General features: G+C 64.5%; 7 protein-coding genes across 7 annotated transcripts; 3 read left to right on the forward strand and 4 right to left on the reverse strand.

The window, feature by feature from the left end:
- Positions 1-162: 162 nt before the first annotated feature.
- JCM10292_000796 (uncharacterized protein) lies at positions 163-1,086 on the reverse strand (the record flags this gene model as incomplete). Its single annotated transcript, XM_076650155.1, has 6 exons — positions 163-248; positions 309-387; positions 458-622; positions 690-764; positions 835-907; positions 974-1,086. 6 exons carry the CDS (start codon positions 1,084-1,086, stop codon positions 163-165), a joined length of 591 nt encoding a protein of 196 aa, XP_076504280.1.
- Positions 1,087-2,622: 1,536 nt separating this feature from the next.
- JCM10292_000797 (uncharacterized protein) lies at positions 2,623-6,182 on the forward strand (the record flags this gene model as incomplete). The annotated part of the gene is made up of 3 exons (XM_076650156.1): positions 2,623-3,643; positions 3,708-5,411; positions 5,476-6,182. The coding sequence occupies 3 exons, from the start codon at positions 2,623-2,625 to the stop codon at positions 6,180-6,182; spliced, it is 3,432 nt and encodes a 1,143-aa protein (XP_076504281.1).
- A 539-nt stretch (positions 6,183-6,721) lies between these two features.
- JCM10292_000798 (uncharacterized protein) lies at positions 6,722-10,011 on the reverse strand (the record flags this gene model as incomplete). The annotated part of the gene is made up of 7 exons (XM_076650157.1): positions 6,722-6,766; positions 6,824-6,909; positions 6,966-7,056; positions 7,112-7,271; positions 7,331-9,106; positions 9,163-9,246; positions 9,308-10,011. The coding sequence occupies 7 exons, from the start codon at positions 10,009-10,011 to the stop codon at positions 6,722-6,724; spliced, it is 2,946 nt and encodes a 981-aa protein (XP_076504282.1).
- A 350-nt stretch (positions 10,012-10,361) lies between these two features.
- Positions 10,362-12,527, reverse strand: JCM10292_000799 (uncharacterized protein; the record flags this gene model as incomplete). Its single annotated transcript, XM_076650158.1, has 8 exons — positions 10,362-10,477; positions 10,566-10,699; positions 10,775-11,075; positions 11,132-11,191; positions 11,246-11,996; positions 12,053-12,144; positions 12,204-12,321; positions 12,384-12,527. The coding sequence occupies 8 exons, from the start codon at positions 12,525-12,527 to the stop codon at positions 10,362-10,364; spliced, it is 1,716 nt and encodes a 571-aa protein (XP_076504283.1).
- A 417-nt stretch (positions 12,528-12,944) lies between these two features.
- JCM10292_000800 (uncharacterized protein) lies at positions 12,945-13,873 on the forward strand (the record flags this gene model as incomplete). Its single annotated transcript, XM_076650159.1, has 5 exons — positions 12,945-12,952; positions 13,014-13,137; positions 13,255-13,537; positions 13,598-13,667; positions 13,732-13,873. 5 exons carry the CDS (start codon positions 12,945-12,947, stop codon positions 13,871-13,873), a joined length of 627 nt encoding a protein of 208 aa, XP_076504284.1.
- A 476-nt stretch (positions 13,874-14,349) lies between these two features.
- Positions 14,350-16,872, reverse strand: JCM10292_000801 (uncharacterized protein; the record flags this gene model as incomplete). The annotated part of the gene is made up of 13 exons (XM_076650160.1): positions 14,350-14,471; positions 14,554-14,604; positions 14,739-14,771; positions 14,889-14,957; positions 15,014-15,033; positions 15,093-15,156; positions 15,227-15,574; positions 15,636-15,879; positions 15,950-16,006; positions 16,065-16,160; positions 16,217-16,381; positions 16,441-16,554; positions 16,624-16,872. The coding sequence occupies 13 exons, from the start codon at positions 16,870-16,872 to the stop codon at positions 14,350-14,352; spliced, it is 1,632 nt and encodes a 543-aa protein (XP_076504285.1).
- Positions 16,873-17,597: 725 nt separating this feature from the next.
- KEL3 (Kel3p) lies at positions 17,598-20,459 on the forward strand (the record flags this gene model as incomplete). Its single annotated transcript, XM_076650161.1, has 11 exons — positions 17,598-17,654; positions 17,720-17,812; positions 17,869-17,950; positions 18,019-18,146; positions 18,207-18,316; positions 18,377-18,402; positions 18,463-18,954; positions 19,010-19,706; positions 19,771-20,002; positions 20,060-20,282; positions 20,338-20,459. The coding sequence occupies 11 exons, from the start codon at positions 17,598-17,600 to the stop codon at positions 20,457-20,459; spliced, it is 2,262 nt and encodes a 753-aa protein (XP_076504286.1).
- Between the last annotated feature and the right edge of the window lie 97 nt (positions 20,460-20,556).

A 20,556-nucleotide genomic window follows, 5' to 3' on the forward strand; every position in this document is an offset into this window, starting at 1 on the left:
CAGAATGTGGGCGCGAGCGGGGTGCGGAGGGAGGACCTTGTTGTAAGCTGGCGCTGAGTTGGCGCGATCCCGTTATGCATTCGTTCTTTTGCACGATTGCGAAGGGCGGCAAACTAGAAAGTGACAACAACATGGCACAGAAGCACGACACGGGCAACGAGGTCAGGAACGGCGAGGGATCCGCGGCGAGACGCCAAAGAACCACGAGATGAGGGCGACGAGGAGCGCGAGCGAGAGGCACGTGAGCCCTGCGTTCAGTGCGGGCTGGTGAGCACTCGAGCTGTGTAGGGTGAAAGAGGAGGACGCACAGACGAGCGTGCGCTGCCAGCTATTGATCCGCTGCAGCGTCGACTCTTCCTCGTCGAGGCGCTTCTCGAGCTGCTCGAGCTGCACGTTGCACACCGAGCGCATCAGCGGCCAAGCACCACGCGGCTCGATAGGAAACGCGTGGACGCACGAGGCCCCTCGCGAGCTCGATGCTGGCCAGGCTGTGCTCGAGCTGCCCGCGGCTCTCGTCGACCTTGTCGCCCGACTGGCTCAGGCTCTCGCGCGCGCTCGAGATGCGCGGGGTCGTCGCGCTGCGCAGCTCGGCGAGCTGCGAGGTCAGCTGCGCGGTGAGCTCCTGAGTGTGGAGTGCCCGAGGTCAGCCCTGGCGAGAGAGGCGAACCAGGTGGGGAACGAGGACGAACCCGCGCGCGCTCGTCGACGGTGCGGAGACTGGCGAGCTGCTCGTCCCACTGTGCTATGCGCGTGTCCAGGTCGTGCTGCACGGCAGCGAGAGCGTCAGCGGGAAGGGTGCACGCGCAATGATGACGGCGGAGGCGGTGCACCCACCTCGAGGCGGGCGAGGTGGTTCTCAAGCGCATGGCAGCGGTCGGTCGAAGCGTGGCAGAAGTCCTCTAGTCGACTGCGTGTGTGCACTACCGGGTCAGCTGCAGTCGAGCCTAATGAGCGAGAGCGCGGCGCGGGGTACCGGAGGTCGTCTTGAGGCGAGCGAGCGGCGGCGAGGGCAAAGGTGGCTCGCGGGGGCCGGCTGGCGGTGGTACGGGCTGAAGTGCGCCTGGAGAGAGCAGTGCGCGGGTGCATGCGCCGCAGGAGGGTGCAGACGGGTGCGGCGAGGCGAGTGTCCCCCGGGGATCGCCAGTTGCTGTCTGGCGGGCGGCGAGTACGGCGAGCGCTCACGGGAGCGCCCTCGCGCCGCTCGCTGCCACCGTCTACTGCGCCCACACTCGCACCCACACACCCAGCAAGCCCGCCCCGCCCCCGTACGGTCCCCGATCCACAGCGGACTCGTCTCTCGCCGACACTTGCTCTCCCTCGGCGTCTTCGCTCGCATCCGCGCCCCGTCCTCGACAGCTGCCTCCGACATCGCTAGGCCACGAGCACGGGGACTCGCCAGCACACGCTCACCCACCCGCACCCGCCCGCACACCCGCACGCGCGCCTGCACCGCCGGCCCACGCCCTCTCGCGCTCTCTCGCGCACCCGTTGAGGTCTTGACTGGGCTCACGGTGAGGGGTCGCCTCCGCCGAGCTCGTGGCCGTCGCCCGGCTCTCGCACGCACGCACAGGCTGACACCTGCCTCTGGTCGCTGCAGCAGCTACACAGTACAGCTAGCTACGAGGTGCGCCCCGCCCGCGCAACACGCGCTCAGCCCGCGGCAACTTTCGCTGACCTTCGCCGCCACTAGCAGAGCCCGCGCCCTCGCCTGCAGCAGTAGCAGCAGCAGACTGCACCCGAAGTAGTCGCACGTCGACTTCGAACAACCCCGCCGGCCTCTGAGCGCGTCCGATATCGCTGTGCGTCCCCGTTCTTCCCTCTCGCCTCGCACTCCCGACCTTCGCAGCCTCTAGTCTCGTCGCTCGGTCAAACTGACGTTCCTTCGCTTGCCTTCTCTCTCACCTGCTCCTCGCACTGCATCTGCGTGCTCGCCCCGCCTCGTACCACCCCATGCAGACGCCTGCCGCGGATCAGTTCGAACCGACTCCCGACTACTCTCCGAGTGCTCCTGCTCTTCCCACGCACACGGCACCTCCACCTTCGCCTTTAGAAGTGCGTGCATTGCACTGCTTCTCGCGCCGTTGAGCGCCAACGGTTCTGACCCAGCGTCGAACGCTCGCAGGACCCTTCACTTCGGTGTTCGCTCTTCCTCCAGGTTGATCCCTACAAGAGCTCGACTCGACGTCTAGCCGCACTCTCCGACAAAGCGCGTCCGATAATCGCTGTGCGTGCTCTCGCTGTCTGGGTGCGAGGCCGCGCGAGACTGACTGCTTGGGCCTTCTTCGCCTCTCGTCCCCAGACGCCCGTCGGAAGTCTCGGCTTGACCTCGCCCGTCGCGCCTCTCTGTTCGGATTCATCTACCCTACTCGACTTGACCTACACACTTTCCTCTCCGACAACCCAGTCGAATCTGCCGAAATGCAGCTGAACCAGGGCTACCCGACGTACGACACCTCGTCTTACGCCGACTCTGGTCCGCCGCACCAGCAGCACGAAATGCCACCCAATCATCCCCTTCATCAGCATTACATGCACGATCACCATCAGCACGATCCACCGCCTCAATCGCTCATGTCGCCCACCCTCGATTCACCAGCCTCCTACCACGCCTTCGACACGGCCATGTCCTCGGGCTACGACAACGAGGACCCGACACTTTCGCAGGTGTACAGCTCGACGGCTTTTGACCCAATCGACGGCGCGTACGGCCCGCAGGCCCTCTCGTACTGCGCCTCGGAGGATGCCGAGCACTCGACCGTCTTCGACGCTGCGACCGCCGAAGTCGACATGCTCCAGTCCAGCGGGCTCGGCGCCTTCGCTGACGGCGGGCAACCGCCCGCCGCCGCGGTGCCGCCGCGCAGCTACAGCTACACCGCGCCCGGCGAAGTGCAGGTGCAGGTGCAGCAGCAGCAGCCGCACGCCGTCGCGCAAGCGCCTGTGACGCCTGGCGGCAACCCGTCGATGGACGCGTTCGCCCGGCTCCGCGCGGGCAACATCTCGATCACGCCGGGCGCCGCTGTCGGCCCTGCAGCCGCCGCTGCGCGCTTTGCGGCGACGCGCACGGCGAGCTCGCCCGTCGTGCCGACGTTCCGCAACCCGTACTCGCCCGTTCGCGCGCCGCCGACTTGGTCGGCCCAGCTGCCGCAGCAGGCGGTCGTCGAGTCCACGCACGAGCCGCCCTATCCGGCGTACAGCGTCAACAACCCGGTGTACGACCTGTACGGCTCGTCGTATGCGGCGCTGAACGCGCCGTCACCCGAAGCGCACCCGCAGCTCGTGGGAGCGCACGGGCACGACATGCGCCAGCCGCAGGCCGCGACGCTCTCGCAGAACCCGACCGCGCCGGCGGACCCATTCGACCCCAAGGCGCTCGGGCTTCCGATGCCGCCGCCGCGGCTGAACGGCGGCGCGACGACGAGCAACTCGTACTCGAACATCTACTCGAGCAGCGGGTTCGACCTCGTCGGGATCCTCGCGCGCGTCGTCAACCGCAGGAAGCCGACGATCGAGATTGGCGCTGTCGACATGAGCTGCTCGTTCGTCGTCGTCGACGCCAAGAAGTTTGACCAGCCAGTCGTGTACGCGTCCGAGACGTTCTTGCGCTTGACGGGATACAACAACGAAGAGGTGGTTGGCCGCAATTGTACGTTTCAGTTCGTCTCAATTTGCGCTGTGGCACTTATCCTGATATTCGTTTGCACACACAGGTCGCTTCCTGCAGGCACCTGGCGATCAGGAGGTCGTGCAGGGCGAGAAGCGCAAGTACACGGACGGCAATGCCGCGCACCACCTGCGCACGCACATCGTCTCTGGCCAGGAGACGCAGGTGTCGCTCATCAACTACCACAAGAAGGGCAAGCCCTTCATCAACCTCGTCACCTGCGTTCCCATCTCGTGGCACGACTCGGGCGAGATCGACTTCTTCGTCGGGTTCCAGGTCGACCTCGTCGACCAGCCCGCGGCCATCCTCGACAAGATGCAGAACGGCTCGTACATCGTCAACTACTCGGTCGTGCACGCGACCATTGCGCGCAACCCGTCGGTCATCTCGTTCGACCCGACGGGCGCGATCGAGCAGCTCGAGGACTCGGCGCAGCACGCCGCGCAGCAGGCTCAGGCGCACGCCGCGAGCGCCGTCGTCAAGGCCGCGGGCGCCGCGCAGCAGGCGCGCGCCCTCATCCGCACCGACGAGCCGGGCGAGCTGCTCGACTCGGTCGCGCGCGGCGGCCTGGGCGCGCTCGCCAACGACACGATGCGCAAGCAGTTCTCGCGCCTGCTCGTCGACCAGTGCGACGACCTCGTGCACGTCCTGTCGCTCAAGGGCGCGCTGCTGTACGTCTCGGCGGCGTCGCGCCAGCTGCTCGAGTACGAGCCGCACGAGCTCCTCGGCAAGACGCTGTCGTCGTTCTGCCACCCGTCCGACATTGTCAGCGTGCAGCGCGAATTGAAGGACGCGGGCGTCTCGGCGCACCCGACCGTCAGCCTCGTGTACCGCATCCGGCGCAAGAACTCGGGCTACGTCTGGTTCGAGGCACAGGGGCGCTTGCACCTGGAGCCGGGCAAGGGCCGCAAGTGCGTCATCCTGTCGGGCCGCCCGCGCGAGGTCTACAAGATGAGTTGGCGCGATCTCGAGCTCGCCGGCGGCGTCGGCTCGGGCGAGCACGAGTTCTGGGCCAAGGTCTGCGTCGACGGCATCTTCCTCTCGGTGACGCAGAGCGCCGAAAAGGTGCTCGGCGTCGGCAGCGTCCAGCGCGACGTCCTCGGCAAGTCGGTCGGCGACATGAGCCGCCGCGCGACCGACGACTCGCAGCGCTTCATGGACGCACTCGTCGAAGCGAGCCGTGGCACGCCCACTGTCGTGCAGCACATGCTCATCCCCATCCCCGGCAAGCCCGCCGTCGAGGTCGTCACGCGCTTCTACCCTGCGCGCAGCGGCACCGACCCGCACCCGAACCAGCCGCCGAACGAGTCGCACCTCGCCCCGATCGGCGGCAAGCAAGTCTCGGTCATTGCGCAGGTTAGCCTCGCATCGAACGAGTCGGAACGCGCCCGCCGCGCATCGACTTCTGCCGCGGCGGGCACGGCCGCGTCGAGTGTGGCGACCGGGGCCTCGCCGTCCGTCGCGGGCACGAGCAGCGGCTTCAGCGGCGCGCACACCGCCGATTCGACGAATGCTACCAGTGCGGCCGTGACGGCGGCCACGAGCGCCTCGGCCACCTCGGCGGGCGTCGCAGCGCACGCCCCGCTTGTCGCCGCGGCCGTGCCGAGCACCGGTCCGCCCGGGCTGACGTCGTTCTCGACCGTACCGAGCACGTTCAAGGCGCTCGCGGCACCGTCGAGTGTGTCGGACAACGTGTTCGACGAGCTCAACGTGACGCGCGGTACGAGCTGGCAGTTCGAGCTGCATCAGAGTGCGTCTTCCCTCCTTTTCAGGCCGATCATCTCAAATCTCCTGACCTTCTGCTCGATCTGCAGTGCGTTTGACCAACAAGAAGCTTCGCGAAGAGCGCAGTGCGCTCGAGGCCCTCAAGAAGAAGAAGGCCGTGCTGCAGGCGCAGCAGCCCGCCGCGCAAAAAGCTGGTCCGTCGCAGCGTGCGTGCGCCAACTGCGGCCGCACAAGCTCGGCAGAGTGGCGCTCGGGACCTACGGGTCCCAAGACGCTCTGCAACGCGTGCGGGCTGCGGTGGAGCAAGGCGAAGAGTCAGGCGGCGGCGGCGGAGAAGAAGCGCAAGGAGGCAGAAGAGCGGGAGAAGGCGGCGGCGGCAGCAGCTGCTGCAGCCGCGGTCGCACAGGGCGGCGCGTCGAGCTCGTCGGCGTCGCAGTCCCGCTCGGGGTCTCGCGACTCGTCTGGCTCGGGCGCGAGCACCGACCCGACCACGGCCATGCCGACGCCATCGCCGCTGGGCACGTACCAGATCTGCGGCACGTCGCCTCATTCCGCATCGGTTCCGCATCCTCAGGCGGGGTACAGCCTGCCCAATTCGGCTGCGAGCTCGCCTCTGCCGATGTACCAGTCAATGTCGATTGGGTCACCGCTGCACCATTCGGGCTCGGCGGTGCGACCGCCGCTCGTCCACCAGCCGTCGTCGCTGCAGTATTCGTACGGGCCCACACCGCAGCCGCCAATGGTCGTGCACGCGCCGTACAGTGGCGCCGAAGGGCCCGGCCCCCCGACCGCGTAATGCGCATCTCCTGCTCGCCTTGCCTCGCTCCTTCCGCCTCCCCCCTTCTGATTCCGGTCCTCTGGTCGCCAGTCCCTTTCTCTCATCCCGGTCTTCCGCGTTGTCACCCTTCAGGTCCTCACTTTCACCCAGGTCGTTGTTGATGATTCCCTCTCTGTGTGTGTAACGCTCCCTTCGCATTTCGCTCGCCGTCTTTGCTGGTGTCTCCCTCCCTCTGCCACTCCTTTGCGGTGCTTCCCTCTCTTGTGCACATCTCGTCATTTCCGTAGTAGATCGTTGCCCCTCCATCGATGCTTCACATACACATTCACGTTGTATTCGTAACGAGGGCTTCTCCATCTCGCTCTCGTCTCGTTGACTGCGACCGAGAGAGGCGCGAGGCATGACCGCCTCACTCTGCGCAGGCGAACGACCAGAGCGGAGGGAGAAAGAGACGATGCAATTACGGTGTGGAGAGAGCAACACGGGACTAGCGCGGGCGGAAGAGGCCGACTGAGACTGCGGTGATGAGCAAACGGGATGGACTATGAGGACACGGACTACTTGATCCGCCACGAAAGGACGAAGCCGACGAAACAGAGGCCCTGCGAGAACGTGAGAGTCAGCATCGACGTTCGCGTGTAGCCCACGGTCGAACGCACGGCGATCAAGTGGAATCCGACGGCCGGTCTAGCGTCTTGCGGGTCCGCAATGCTGGCAGCGAAGACGGAGCCTCCGAGGAGAGGACCTGCACAACGTCGGTCAGCTGGCGTCCATTGGGAGTCGGCGAGATTGGGGATGTACCAATGAAGCGTGCGAGCGAGATGCACGACTGGGCAAGTCCGTTGGCGAGCGGGACCAGCTCGGCGGGAGTCATGACATTGATGAGGACCATCTGCGTGCCGATCGAGTCAGCTGAGTGTACCGGCAGGGTGAGTGGCAAGACGGACGACGGCGGTGTAAGCACAGGCGTTCGCAAGATAGCGGATCGCGCTCAAGACGATCATGCCGAGCATGACGAGCTTGGCCTCGCCCTCGACGATGATGAGGCCGCGTAATTCGGGGAAGAGGAGATACACGGGAACGTAGAGAATCAAACCGAGGCGGAACCTGCATAGACAATGATGAATTCGAGCGTGGCAAGCGGAAAGGAGGGGATATGGACGCACATGGAGAGATGGCTCAGGCTGCCTCCGGGCGGGCCGATCGACGGGTAGAACTTGAACTGCCACACCATCGAGAAGAAAAACATGGTCGCGACGAGACCGGCGTAGTGGTCTGCCGAGAGGCCGAGTCCGCCGCTCGCAACAGGCGTTACGAGGAAGCTCGTAAAAATCTGGTCGCAAGCCGTGCCGTGCAGCCCGACGCACAGGTACTGCGCGATCATCATGAGCGGCAGTTGGCGGACGAGGGAGAAGCCGCCGCCGGCCTGGCTACCCGCGTCGATGACGGTCGACGAGCTGTCGTCCGCATGCTCGATGATGCTGGCCGGCCGCGTTTCGGGAATGGCAGCCATGGGCGCAAACACCGACTCGTTCGGAGCCTGTTGCTGCTGCTGCGCAGGCGGAACGAGCTGTCCAGCGGCCGAGGCGATCGTTTCGGGCGCCAGACCCGTGTTGTCGTAAATCGACATGGGCCGGTTCGTCGATGTTGTCGAGAGCCGCCGAGCTCGCCCGGCACTGGGGGCGTAGGACGCGACTCGCTCACGCGTTGGCGAAAGCATCGTGCTCGTTCGTCGCTGTTGCGCCGCCGCCACTGACAGCGTGGGCGAAGTTGGCCGAGCGGGCGCGTCTGCTGCCAGCGCCTGCCGCGCCGCCTCGCCCCGCAGGTCGTCCATCGACGGCGGCGCCGTGCCGAAGCCGACGTCGCCGTACTCCGAGTTTGCGTCGAGATCGGTCCCGTCGATTCGCGACTCTTCGTCGTCGCGTTCAAACGTCGATTCCTCGTACTCAACCGCTGCGCGCTCGTCGTCTGCAGTCGCCTTGGCGAGAAAGACGTCGCTGAGCGAGAAGACGGCCTGGTTGTTGGCAAGGAGGAGACGTTCCGCGAACGAGTGCGGGACCTCGCTGTCTGGGTCGTAGCGGTTCGTCGTCGCCATCGAGACGGACCGGAAGTTGCGCCGCCGCATGGATGGTATGCGCAGGCCCGAATCACGCTCGAAAGCCGTCTGGCTGGGGCGGCGGCTACTGCTGTAGCCATATGCGGAGCCGTGCTGCCGGATCGACGAGCGGCGATCGGCGAGTGTGCTCCGCTCAGCGGCGGCATCGGTGAGAGAAGGGGAGGGTGCGGGAGAAGGGAGCGGAGGTACTTCGCCTGAAGCGGGGTGAAGCGAGACGCCCCCGACGCTCTGCGACAGGTGTATGGGCGGGCGACGACGGACTTGGCCGTAGAGACCGGCGAGACGGGTCAGGAGCCAGTCCTTGACCTTGCTGAGCGTCGAGGCGGCAACCTCGACATCCTTCTCGGTCGGAAGGCGGATACTGCCCTCGCGCTGCCCGCCGTCGCGGTTGAGGCCGAGCGAGGAGAGACCGCCGAGCAGAGTGACGGAGCCGGCGACGAGGCAGGGAAGGAGGTACGGGTAGTCGGCGAAGAGCTGCGACTCGCCGAAGTACGACGGGTACTTGTCGACTGGGTGCTCGAGAGTCCCGCCAAGCACAGAGCCGACGATGCCGCCCATGCCCCAGAGCAGCCCGAGGATCGTGTACGCTGTCGAGCGGTTCGTCTCGTCCGTCACGTCCTGCACAGCACTGCGCGCGACACCGACGGCACCGTTGAACAGGCCCATGGCGAGTCGCGAACAGATGGCCGAGCCGAGGTTCCTCGATGTGCCGAAGACGATGACCGTGAGGCCGTTGCCGAGGAGCGAGGCGCAGAGGACAGCTCGTCGGCCGTGCTTCTCCGCTACCGAGACCCAGATCATGGCTGTCAGGAATTGGGAGAGGAAGCTGGAAAGCGGTCACGTCAGAACGAGCTGCGCCAAGCGAGAGGCGAAACAGCGCACAAGACAGCCGAAACCACGCCCGTCCAGAAACTGACGGCCGACTCGCCTCCGCCGTTCTTGCCAACGCCGAAGCTTTCCACCATGCTGTCAAAGAGGTGAGTCAGTTCTGGGAACACCGCGCTATAGGTGACGGAGCAGGACCTACAAGAAGAGGAACGGCGAGCACACGCTGGCCGAGAGGAACTCGCCGAGCATGCAGATGCTCAGCACGAAAATGGGGATCCTCGGCAGCGGCGTGACGGCGACGGGCCCCATGTCCGCCGCCTCGTCGCCCTCTCCCGGCGAACCTCCCTCCGCCGCGAAGGACGGCGACAGCATGCCCGGCTCCTTCGACGGCGAGAGGAATGCGTGCCCAGTCGGTCTCCGTGACCCTGCCCGTGTCGCCGGAGACGAAGGCAGCCGTCCCTGCGGGCCAGGCAGCCTCTTTCGCCAGTTGCGCCCGCCGAGCGTATCCCCCAGTCCCGCCTCGGCATCGTCGTCCTCGTCGCTCGCGACTGCCTGCGACAGCGCCGAGTCGGACGGTCTCCGAAGGTTGACATTTGGGCGCGGAAGGGTGATGTGCGTCGGAGCGTCGGGCCGCTGAAGCGCTGCAGCGGAAGACGAAGGCGGTGGCGGGACCATGTCACGCTGGTCCGCGTCCGCGCGCGTCAGGATGCCCCCGAGGAAGCCGCTCGCCTTGTCTCGCACGGAGCGGGACGGCGTCGAGCGGCGCTTGAACGAGAGCGGCGGCTGCGCGGGTGCTCCGGGGTGGGGAGGCGACACGCCGTCGCCGTCATCGGGCAGCGCGTGCGCCGGTGGATGCAGCGGGTCCGGCTCGGTCAGCACGGACCGCGCAACAGGCGTCGACATTGCGCGGGGATCGCCGACGTGCGCGAGCGAAGCACTCGGCGGACGATGAGGCCGAAGTGAAACGAACGAGGACGTGAGGCGGGTGCGTGCACGCAGTGAGCGCTACAGATGCTTGCGCTTGTGCACGTGAGCTCGCCTCGCGTAGGGAGGACGAGCGACAGCAAGATGGCGAGTCGAGAGCATGCCCGCGCGGCGGCGCGGCGCGATCGCCCATACCACCGCCCTCGCACGCGACTGGGAGCTTCTCCTGTAGAACGAACGACGACGAGATCGAGTTGCAGGATGCGAGAGGAATGACAACAAGATGCGAGGGGAGACAGGACACAAGAGGTTCCGCGCGCAGCCAGAGGTCAACGCAACTCTGGCGGCCACTCTTTGCGCGGCCGCCAGTGACCTTCCGGGCTGAAGCGGGGATTTGGCTTGTAGCTCAGCCCGTCGTCGTGCACTGGTCGAGCAGGGATCGGCACTGAGTCACAACGCATCGACCCACAGCAAGCCCGTCAGCATTCCCCTCGAAGGCGCTGCGAAGCAAGCGAAGGAAGGGCGCGACGCACAGAACCACCCAAACTTCTCCTTGCCCATAACCATTTCCCAGTTTGCGCGGCGCGAGCCGAGCCACCACAGGTTGCCCTCGCGCCCCAGCCGGCCCCACTGCTTGTCCCACTCGCGGCGCGTCTCGCGCTTGGCCCTGTGTATCGTACCAAGGATCCAAGCATCAGTCCGTCAATAACGCAAGTGAGCGCATGGATTTGGCTCGGCGCACCGCCACGCCCAGAACCCAAACGTGCTCGTCAGCGCCTTGCGCTCGCGCTGCCGCATGCGGTTCATCCCAATCTCTTCGATCGTCGTCATGTTGCGCAGGATGAGCCTCGTGTGCGCGGCAAAGAGCGAGCCCGTGAAGCACAGGAAGAGGAACGACAGCGCGAGGATCGCGAGCTGCTGCCCGTCGACGCCGGGATAGGGGCGAGACGAGGGAAAGGAGCCGAGGGGGAGGGTTTGCGCGATGATGAGCGTGAGAAAGACGAAGAAGGTGTAGGCCGAGGAGTACTGGAGGAAGTTGTAGACTGCGGGTCCTCGCGTGAGTGACCGACAAAATGCGAGAGAGCCGAACGAGACGAACAATATTTGTAGTTGCGCGCGCCAACGCAGGTGCCGACCCAAGGACAATGGTGGTCCATCTCTGCAAAAGGAGAGCCATCAGCTGGGTTTGTGCAGCGCTTGAGGCTGTACGCACTGAGCACGACAGCCGCGCAGTGCCGGCAGCGATGGCTGCGGTACGGCCTGACGATCCCTTCTCGCGGGTCGTAGCGGTACTGCTCGGTGAGCACGGGCGCGTTGCGCGGGATGCGCTCGACCGCGAGCCGTTTCGGCGGCTCGTAGTCGTCGGGCGGTTCGGCAAAGTGCAGGTACGACGGCGCTGCGGAGGACTGCGAGGCCCGGCGGCGCAGCTCGGTGGGCGGAGCGGACATAGGCGGATCGGCAGGATTGGGGTTGTGAAGGTGCGCTTTGGGCGGGAAGGTGACGCCGGAGCGGGTGGACGAGCCGGCGATGGTGGTGGATGCGGCGGACTGGCAGCGCTCCCGTTCGGCAGGCGAGATGCCACGTGGCGCTGGTGCAGCTGATTCGGCATTAGGCCCGGGCGCAGGCGAGGCAGACCGGTTGGCAGCGACAGTGCCGACTGCTGGACCGAACGCTCCTGCCGTTGCAGCGGTCTCGGCGATCCGATCCTCCTCGTCTGCGCTCGGTGCAGCCGCAGAAGGCCTATCCTGCATCTCGAGCGCCTCAGTGAGACCTTCGGCATCAGCGCCCTCGCCATCTCCGTCGTCATCGGCCAGTTCATCATCGCGACTCGAGTGTCGTCGAGGTGGACGATACAGGTCGGCGGCCTCGAAATGGTGTCGAGGGGGCTGTTGCTGCTCGTATGGCTGGCCAGCAACCGTGATGTACTCCTCCTGCGCTTGCGGCGGGTCCGTCTTGGGCACGACCTGGGCGGGACAACGCAAGTCAGCGTTTGCCTGGACCAGAAAGGCGAGGTGCTGACATCACGGGCGTAGCCGGGCTGGGTCCAGACAGCAACGACATAGCTCCAGACGAACATGACGAAGAGAAAGTGGAAGACGACGAGGTACGCGACTGGACGAGCGGAAGTTGTCAGCGAACGAGTGTGCGGGCGGTGTGAGGGAGACACGCACGGCCTTGCGCCCGTGCACCGAGTCGCGAGTCCTCCATCCTGATCATCGGGATGCACAGGCGGACGACGTAGACGTAGTAGCTGTACCCGAAGATGCCGGCGACCAGACCGACCGCAAACTGGCGAGAGCAAGGTGAGCGGGTCAGCGTAGCTGTGCGACGAGTGGAACACCGATGCTCACCTTGCGCACAACCCAATTGTCCGGCCCCTGCTTCTCCTGCTGCTTGAGGCGCTGAATCTCGTACTGCTCGCGGAAGCCCTTGATCCGGGGGACGGACCGCTTGGGTCGCGCATTGCCGTCCTGATCGAGCTGGCAATCGAGCATCGCGCTCTTCCGCAGACCTGGCACTGCCGCACGGCCGCCTAGCTGGGTGCGCCGGAGCGAGGTTGCGGCAGGAGGCTCGTTCGACGACCTGGGCGGGCGGAGCGAGCCCGCAGGTGGGTGCTCAGTTGGGGTAGCTGGCCGTGCAGCAGGCCTCTGTACTGAGCCTCGTGCGTCTGCTCTGCCTGCTCAAGCGGAGGGTGGTGCGAGTTGCTTGTTCAGCCAGAGGCGAACCGGCGCAGGTGCCGGCGAGCCGCGCACATCCCCGCTCAAGCGAACCAAGCAGAGTCTGAACAGCTCTACAAGCACCTCACAAGAGCTCTCGAGCTGCACCGCGATTCCCTCGTTGGGAACAGACGAGTTGACCTCATCGCCGTCTGGCTCTGCAAGAGGTCGCCGTCTCTCTGCTCTGCGCGCTGCATGTCTGGGTGCGTGTTGCCGAGGCAGGGCACGCGTAGACTGGACTGACCCACTCGGACTGCCACGCAGCCTGTCCAACTCTCCCGGACTCGACCGCCTGCTCTCATCACTCCGATCCTCCGTTGCTCGCGCGGTCGCTCTCCTCGACGACTGGGTCCGCGAGCACTACATCTTTGCCTCGCTCCAGGTCCTTGTGAGTGTCTCCTCCCTCCACCGCACTCCCGCTGCACCGACTCACCTCGCTTCCCGGTCCCTTCCCCACTCTCGCTCTCCTCCCAATCCCGGCACGCCCGATTCCTCGCCCGCCCAGCTCCTCTCGGTCCTCTTCCTCTGGTACCTCCAGATCGCCTTCCCGACCCCAACCGCCGACGACCTCCGCGCCCGCGCCCACGACAGCATGAGCACCCTCGAAGCAAAGGCCGCCGACAAGCTCGTCAAGACGGCAGACGCCACCGTCAGTGCCCCCGCCGGCGACAAGACCGAGCTCGACCCGCCCAAGGACACGCCCTTCTCCAAGGAGGAGCTCGCCAAGAATGACGGGCGCGACGAGAACACGCCAATCTACGTCGGCATCAAGGGCCGCATCTACGACGGTGCGCCGCGCTCGCCTGCGCCAAGCTAACCTGTCTCCTCACCCCCGTCGCTTTGCGCAGTGTCGGCCAAGCGCGACATGTACGGCCCGGGCTGCGGCTACCACGTCTTTGTCGGCAAGGACGCTTCTCGGTGCGCTCGTCTCACTTCCTTGACTTCACGAGATCCCATGCACTGACCCACTCGCGCACGGCAGCGGCCTCGGCAAGTCGTCGCTCAAGCCAGAGGACGCCGTGGCGGACTACTCGGTCCTGACTGACGAGGAGAAGAAGGTTCTCGACGACTGGGAGAAGTACTTCCAGAAGCGCTACAACATTGTCGGCCGCGTGGCCGAGTAGGTGACATTGCTATCGAAGTTCCGTCTGTAAACGTTTGAGACGCTCTGGTCCGTACTCGACGGGAGTAGAGCAAATTGGCAGCTGGACGGCGTTCTGGAGCGACTAAATTTCACAAGGCCAGTCAATGTCTGGCTCGGCAGTCCATTGTGGTGCTCGCGCATGTGCGTACGCACTGACACCGTCGATGGGCACTGCATGACGCGGCTTCGAGCATCGGCTCTTGCGTTTCATGGTCACAGGCATCATCCGAGGGAGGCTCCCAGGCAGAGCTTCCCCGCCCATTCAGACTTTCTTCGTTGGGAGCGACAGACGTGTGGGACAGACACGTGTTGCTTCGCACAGCGCGGGAGGCTATACTGCAGCCGGGGAATCTTCACGGACGAACAACACAAAGCGCAAGAAGGGCAGACGACAGCGCGGGCGGCGCCAGCTGGTCCGACGACAACAGGCACCGTCGACGCGCACGGGAGGGCCGCTCAGAGAGCAAAGAGCTTCTGGTGACGGTGGACCCACGAGCGCATGATCTTGCCAAAGACGTACATCGGGATGGTCGTGAGCGCGATGCCGCCCGAGATGCCCGCGAGCATGTAGAAGGTGTCTGCGGTGTGCGAAAGACGAGCTCGATCAGTCTGTGCCCGGTATTGTGCGCAAAAAAAGGCGAGGCGGGAATGGCCACCCACTCTCGATGCCGAGGGAGACGACCCAGCCGTTGATCTCGGTTCCTATCCGGTCTGTTGAGGATGAGCCAGGCCATCGCGGTGGTGTGCAAAGCAATGCAGAGTCGTGTCGACGATGGAGAGTGAGAAGAGGCAGACACAATACAGTCAGCTTGTGCTACTTCCGTGCGAGGGCACAGGCAACGCACAAGAGATGACGTTCTTGAGGAAGTTCACGATGGCTGCACGAATGTAGACGCGTCAGAAGACACTCGAGGCGGGTAGGAACGCGACCATCTAGGTTGAGAAGGCCGATGTCGCGACCTGGCCCAAGACGGCAGAGGACATTACGAGCGTACCTTGAACCTCGCTGGTCTGCTCGCGGTGCACGTCGAGGATGTAGGTGACACTGGCAGTCGAGAGGAATTCTGCGAGGCAAGGTCTGTCAGCGCGACGCCCGGGCGGACACAGACAAGCGACTAACTCTGTCCGCCATTGACGAGCCTGCGGGAGAGGGGTGGTCAGCGAAAGATACATTCAAAGACCCAGTACGGCCGTCTCACCCGTAGCAGATGATCGGGACCATCCAGTGATTTTGGTTGCGGTATGAGATGGCCCATCCGGCATCTGCCCATTTGGAGAGTGAGCTTTTGCCTCTTGGCGAGGCGGAGCGGTGAGGCCGAATCCGAGTACTCACAGCCAAAGATGACCAGCAAGGCGTAGGGGAGCATCAGAATGAGACGGTGCTCCGGCTCGAAGACACCCTTGTTGCGACGAGCCATGAAGACGGCAAGGAAGTCGGCGATGTAGCCGGCGACGAGCGACATGAGGATAGAGGCAACGAGCGGCGAGATGGAGACGAGCCCGGTTTGCTTGGCGGTGAAGCCGTAGGACCGGTTGAAGATGAGCGACGAGGTGGCCGAGACGAGAACGAGGAGGAGCGACGCGATGCCGTAGGTGAGGAAGCACCAGAAGGTGGCCGGCGAGAAGAGCATGAGGAAGGGACGGATGAAGATCTTCCACAGCGGCTCCTTGCTGATGTAGCCTGCGGAAGAGGGAGGAGTCAGTCAAGGCGAGCGTGAGCGATGGCGCAAACGCAGACGTACCAGACCAGGGCTTCATTTCCTGAATCCACGTCTTGGCCGGCGCGTGACCATTGCGATTGGACAACTCGACATCCTCGATCTGGTTCTGCGAGCTCTTCTCCACCTTCTCCTCGTACTCGACGGCCTCCTCGGTCGAGTGGCCGGCGTCGATCTTGAGGGCAGCAGCACGGTCGTAAGCCGTCTCGGGAAGGAAGAGAATGTTGAGGATGAGGTTGAGGGCGAAGAAGGGGACGATGATCCAGAACTGCGAAGGCCGGAGGTATCAGGCGCCATGTCCCTTTCGAACTGATACGCAACGAGGATGCGCGACCCACACACCACTTCCAGCCGTACTTCGGGTCGGAAATAAGCTGGCCGGCGACGATGGGGGCCTGCGTTCACTGAGTCAGCGCTGAATTGGACGCAAAGGCCAGGGTGGTCGCGCCGTACAACATTGATGCCGCCGAGAAGCGAGAGACCCCAGATGGCGACGCGCATGCCGCGCTGGTGCAGAGGATACAGATCGGCAATGGTGGCGGTGGCGGTCTGCGAGGGGAACCATCAGTCGCTTGATGGCGCTTGACGGGTACGTGGAGACGTACCGACTCGAGGGGTACCATGCCGAGGCCCTGGACGATGCGAGATGCAAGAAGGTTGTCGAGATCCGGCTTGGCGGCACTCCAGATCGAGCCGACGAGGAGCAGGACAGCTGCGATCAGGTAGGCGGGGCGACGCCCGAACTTGATCGCGAGGGTGGCAATAGGAAGCTGTGTAGCGCATGTATTAGCGTATGTGACACAATACTCTGTGAGGATGTGGGACAGACCATGCCTGCGCCGATGGCCAGCACGAGCGCTGCATTTGTCGCTGCAACCCGGTTGACGGTAACGCCGAACTCGCCAGCGATGGTGACGAATCCAGGAGCAATGAGGGGGCCGATCTGTGTTGCGGGAGCACAGTCAACACTGCTTCTCCTGCTTCACGCTCCGCCCGAGAGGCAAAAACGTACGGCTCCGACCAAGGCGGTACCGAAGATGAGGTTGAAGAAGCAGAGTTCGCGCTTCCACGTCGACCAGTTGAGCGGGTCGTTCGGGTCGTCAGACGGCTGCGGAACGAGGACGATGCCGTTCTTGTCGCGCTTGAGGTGCGCAGCTCCCTCGGTGGAGACAGCCTGCTTCGCCTTCAGGTCGTCCAGAAGCGACGTTCCGGGCACAGGCGCAGCCCTCGTGTACTTGTTCTCAAGGATGCCGAGACCCATCTCGACGCTCTGATATGAAGAGTTGACCGGTGAGTTGAAGGAGTCGGCGCGTTGAACTGCGTGGAACAGTATGAGCGTCCAGGCAGCGTCACACCGCGGTCGGATCGTACACGCACGGATGTGCTTGAGCGTAGTGCTTCGTGAGAGGAATGAAGAGAGGAGAAAAGGCGAAGGGGAAGCAAGGCCGGGCAATCTGCAGAGGGCGATGTGGGGCTCCTAGGTTCCTCTTCCTCTGCAGGCTCTTCCGTTGGCCGTGCGGCTGTTCGGCCGGGAGGAGCAGCCGGTCGTCCTACTAGTAGGTAGGACACCGGTCCGTAAAGTCTTGGCTGCGATCACGCTTCTCGTCGAGAAGAGGGGCGCCGCTTCGTCCAGATGACTGGGTCGCAGAACCGGAACAAGCTCGGAAGCAGACAGAAGAGAAAGTGGCGCCACACATGCGCAAGAGGGGGTGGAGGGCGAGAAGGGCCGCCGGCAGGCAAGGGCCCGAAGCGTCGGGAGCCGGTCGAAGGCAAGTGGGGAAAGCGATCGCGCCACAACAAGCGCCCATACGCACAGCGTGAGTGTCCGAAAGCTTGCTGAAGGCTCTACATAGCGGGAGGTCTGGCGTCCCTGCACACGATCCCTGAGATGCACGCGAGCGAAGGACGAGGGAGGAGAGGAAGCGGTCCCGTCCCCCGTCTCCGATCACACGTTACCGCTCGAGAGACTTGGTCGGGCTCCTACAGATGGGAAAAGCCGGCAAGAAGGGCGGCAAGAAGAGCGGCGCAGACTCCAAGGCCGCCGTGCGTCGCTGTCTTCATCGCCTCGTCCGCTGCTCGAGCTCACGCACCCGCATCGTCACGCGCAGGCCAAGGCTGCGAAGAAGCTCAAGCAGGAGTCCAAGCAGGCCAAGAGCGACACCAAGCAGATCAAAAAGAAGAAGGGCAAGGCGGCCGACAAGGCGAGAACCGCCCGTCCTCTCGCTCCAACTGATGAAGCTGACAACTCGGACTACAGGAGGAAGAGTGGGGCGAGGACGACTTTCTGCAGTCTCTCGAGGCTTTTCGCAAACAGTGGGCCGAGGAACACAAGGTCACCGGTCCGTCATCGCTCATCCTCAGCACCTGTGCAGTAGCCAGGACGAGCTGACCCTGTCTACTTCAACAGAGGATGTCGTCGAGGGCCCGCCTTCACGACGAGCGAACGCAACCTTCTCTGCTTCGCCCGTTTCGGACCACCTGTACCTCTTCGGCGGCGAGTTCTATGATGGCCAGCGCGTCGAGATGTACGCGGATGTGCGTCTTTTGCAGTCTTCGTCCCTCGATGCCGCTCAGCTAACCACGCGTACGCTACAGCTCTACCGTTACGACCCGACGAAGAATGAGTGGCGCCGTTTCACCTCGCCGACCCAGCCGAGTCCCCGAGCGGCTCATGCGGCAGCGGTGACGGTTGCGGGCGGTGGGCGGTGCGTCATATCTGTCGTCCGTTGCGATTGGCAACGCCGCTCATGATCGACCCCTTGCAGCCTGTGGATTCACGGCGGCGAATACTGTGCGTCAGTCACTGGACGAAACGAAGCCCTCGAGAAGTGCTGACAAGCTGCTCCCGCAGCCGCACCCAACCAGAACTCGTTCTACCACTACCACGACTTGTGGAGCTTCTCCTTTGACTCGAACTCGTGGGAACGCTGGGAGGTCAAGTCGCGCCCGTCGGCACGATCCGGCCACCGGATGGCCGTCTACAAGAACTTCATCTTCCTGTTTGGCGGCTTCCAGGACACGGGCATCCGCACGACCTACCTTAACGACCTGTGGGCCTGGTCGCTCACCGACTTCAAGTGGCATCAGGTCGAGTTCAGCCAGATCGACCGCAAGCCTCCTGCGCGGAGCGGCTTCTCGTTCCTTCCCACGGCAGACGGCCTCGTCTTGCACGGCGGGTACACGAAGCAGTACGAGGGCAAGCGCGTCACGGGCGTCGCGCTGAACGACACGTGGGTCTTGAAGGTGCCGCCCATCGGCGAGGACGGCGCCGTCGACTTCAAGAAGGGCTTCAAGTGGGAGAAGCGCAAGAACCCGGGCATGCCGCCCAATCCGTCACGGTCTGGTGCGTCAAACTTGTACGCAATCTCACCTGTGTCCGCTTACGCGTGCTCTTACAGGCTGCACGATGACGTACTGGGCGAACAAGGGCATGGGCGTCCTGTTCGGCGGCGTTTCCGACGACGACAAGGACGAGGAGACGCTCGATTCGACCTTTTACAACGAGCTCTTCGGCTACAACACGGCTGGCAACGGTCGCTGGGTCTCGCTCTTGCTGCGACGGCGGAAAAAGCAGGGCGGGACGGGCGGCGCCAAGAAGAAGAAGGCTGCGCGTGCGGCGGCGGCGGCAGCTGCGGCAGCAGCCGAGGCGGCCAAGCGCAGGGAGGCGGGCGAGGACGTACCCGAGGAGGGTGCCGGAGGCGAAGATGCGAAGATGAAGGTCGACGACGAGCATTACGCCACGGACGACGAGGTCGACAGCGACGACGACGGGCCGAAGCCCTGGGAGATTGCCCGTGCGCGGCGCGAGATGGAACTCGCTGCCGCCGCTGCGGGCGTCGCGCCGGATGCGAGCCCCGCCGAGATGGAGGCTGCCGGCGTCCAGGTTGACGGCATCGGCGGTGACGACGATGTCGACGACCCGGATCAGACGGTCCCCGGCCCGCGGTACAACACGATGCTCGCCGTGCTGCGCAACACGCTGTACATGTATGGCGGCATCCTGGAGGCGGGCAACAAGGAGTACACGCTGGCCGACTTCTACTCGCTCAACCTCGACAAGATGGACAAGTACAAATGCCTACGCGAGGACCGCATGTGCGCTTCCTATGTTCCGCTTCTCTACTACTGCCTCGAGCTGACGAACTTTGAACCGCTACAGTGACTCGGGCGAGTGGGCTGGCTCAGACTCGGAGAACGACGACGACAGCGACTCGGACGAGGACGACGAGGGCTCGCAGTCCGGCCGCAGCGACGGCGAAGAGGGCGAGGAAGGCGAGGAAGACGATGGCACGGCGCCGATCGAGACGGAACCCATGGAGGTCGATCTGGACGAGCTTGCACTCACGGAGACTGAGCTTGCGGCGAAGAAGGCGGAGAAGGCGCGGTCCGAGGTACGTGTCTTTTTCATACGTCGCGCGTCCGGTACTCATCAAGCCCCACATGCGCAGCAAGCGGATTTGACCAAGCGGGCGCAGGCCTTCATGGGCGTCTCGTCCGACCCGGCGCGCAAGGCTGAAGACGCGATGTCGACACCTTCGCCCGGCGAGACTCTCGCTCAATTTTTCGCCCGCTCGCGCGACTATTGGACTGCCAAAGCACACGGCGCCGGGCAGGCGAGTCGCGGCAAGGAGTTGCGGCGAGACGGGTTCGCGCTTGCCGAGCAGCGTTACGGTGGGCTCGCTATAGATCGCTGTCGTTCACATGGTGCTGACGCCCTACTCTGCAGAGGAGTACAAGCCCGTTCTCGACGAGATTGTGCGCTTGCAAGAGGCTGCTGGCGCAGAGGCGGTCGCCGCGAGGGCCAGCGCACGAGCGGGTCTCGGTGCCGACAGTCGCAACCGGCGATAGCTTTCCTTGCAATACGCTGTTAGCATGGGCAGATGCGCATAGCGTTCTTGGACAGAATGCATTGCCCGACGGACAGCGGGAGTAGAATTGTCGACAA

Source organism: Rhodotorula paludigena (genome assembly GCF_050403205.1).
Source record: "Rhodotorula paludigena JCM10292 DNA, Rt_paludigena_JCM10292v1_ctg32, whole genome shotgun sequence".
Lineage (NCBI taxonomy): Eukaryota > Fungi > Basidiomycota > Microbotryomycetes > Sporidiobolales > Sporidiobolaceae > Rhodotorula > Rhodotorula paludigena.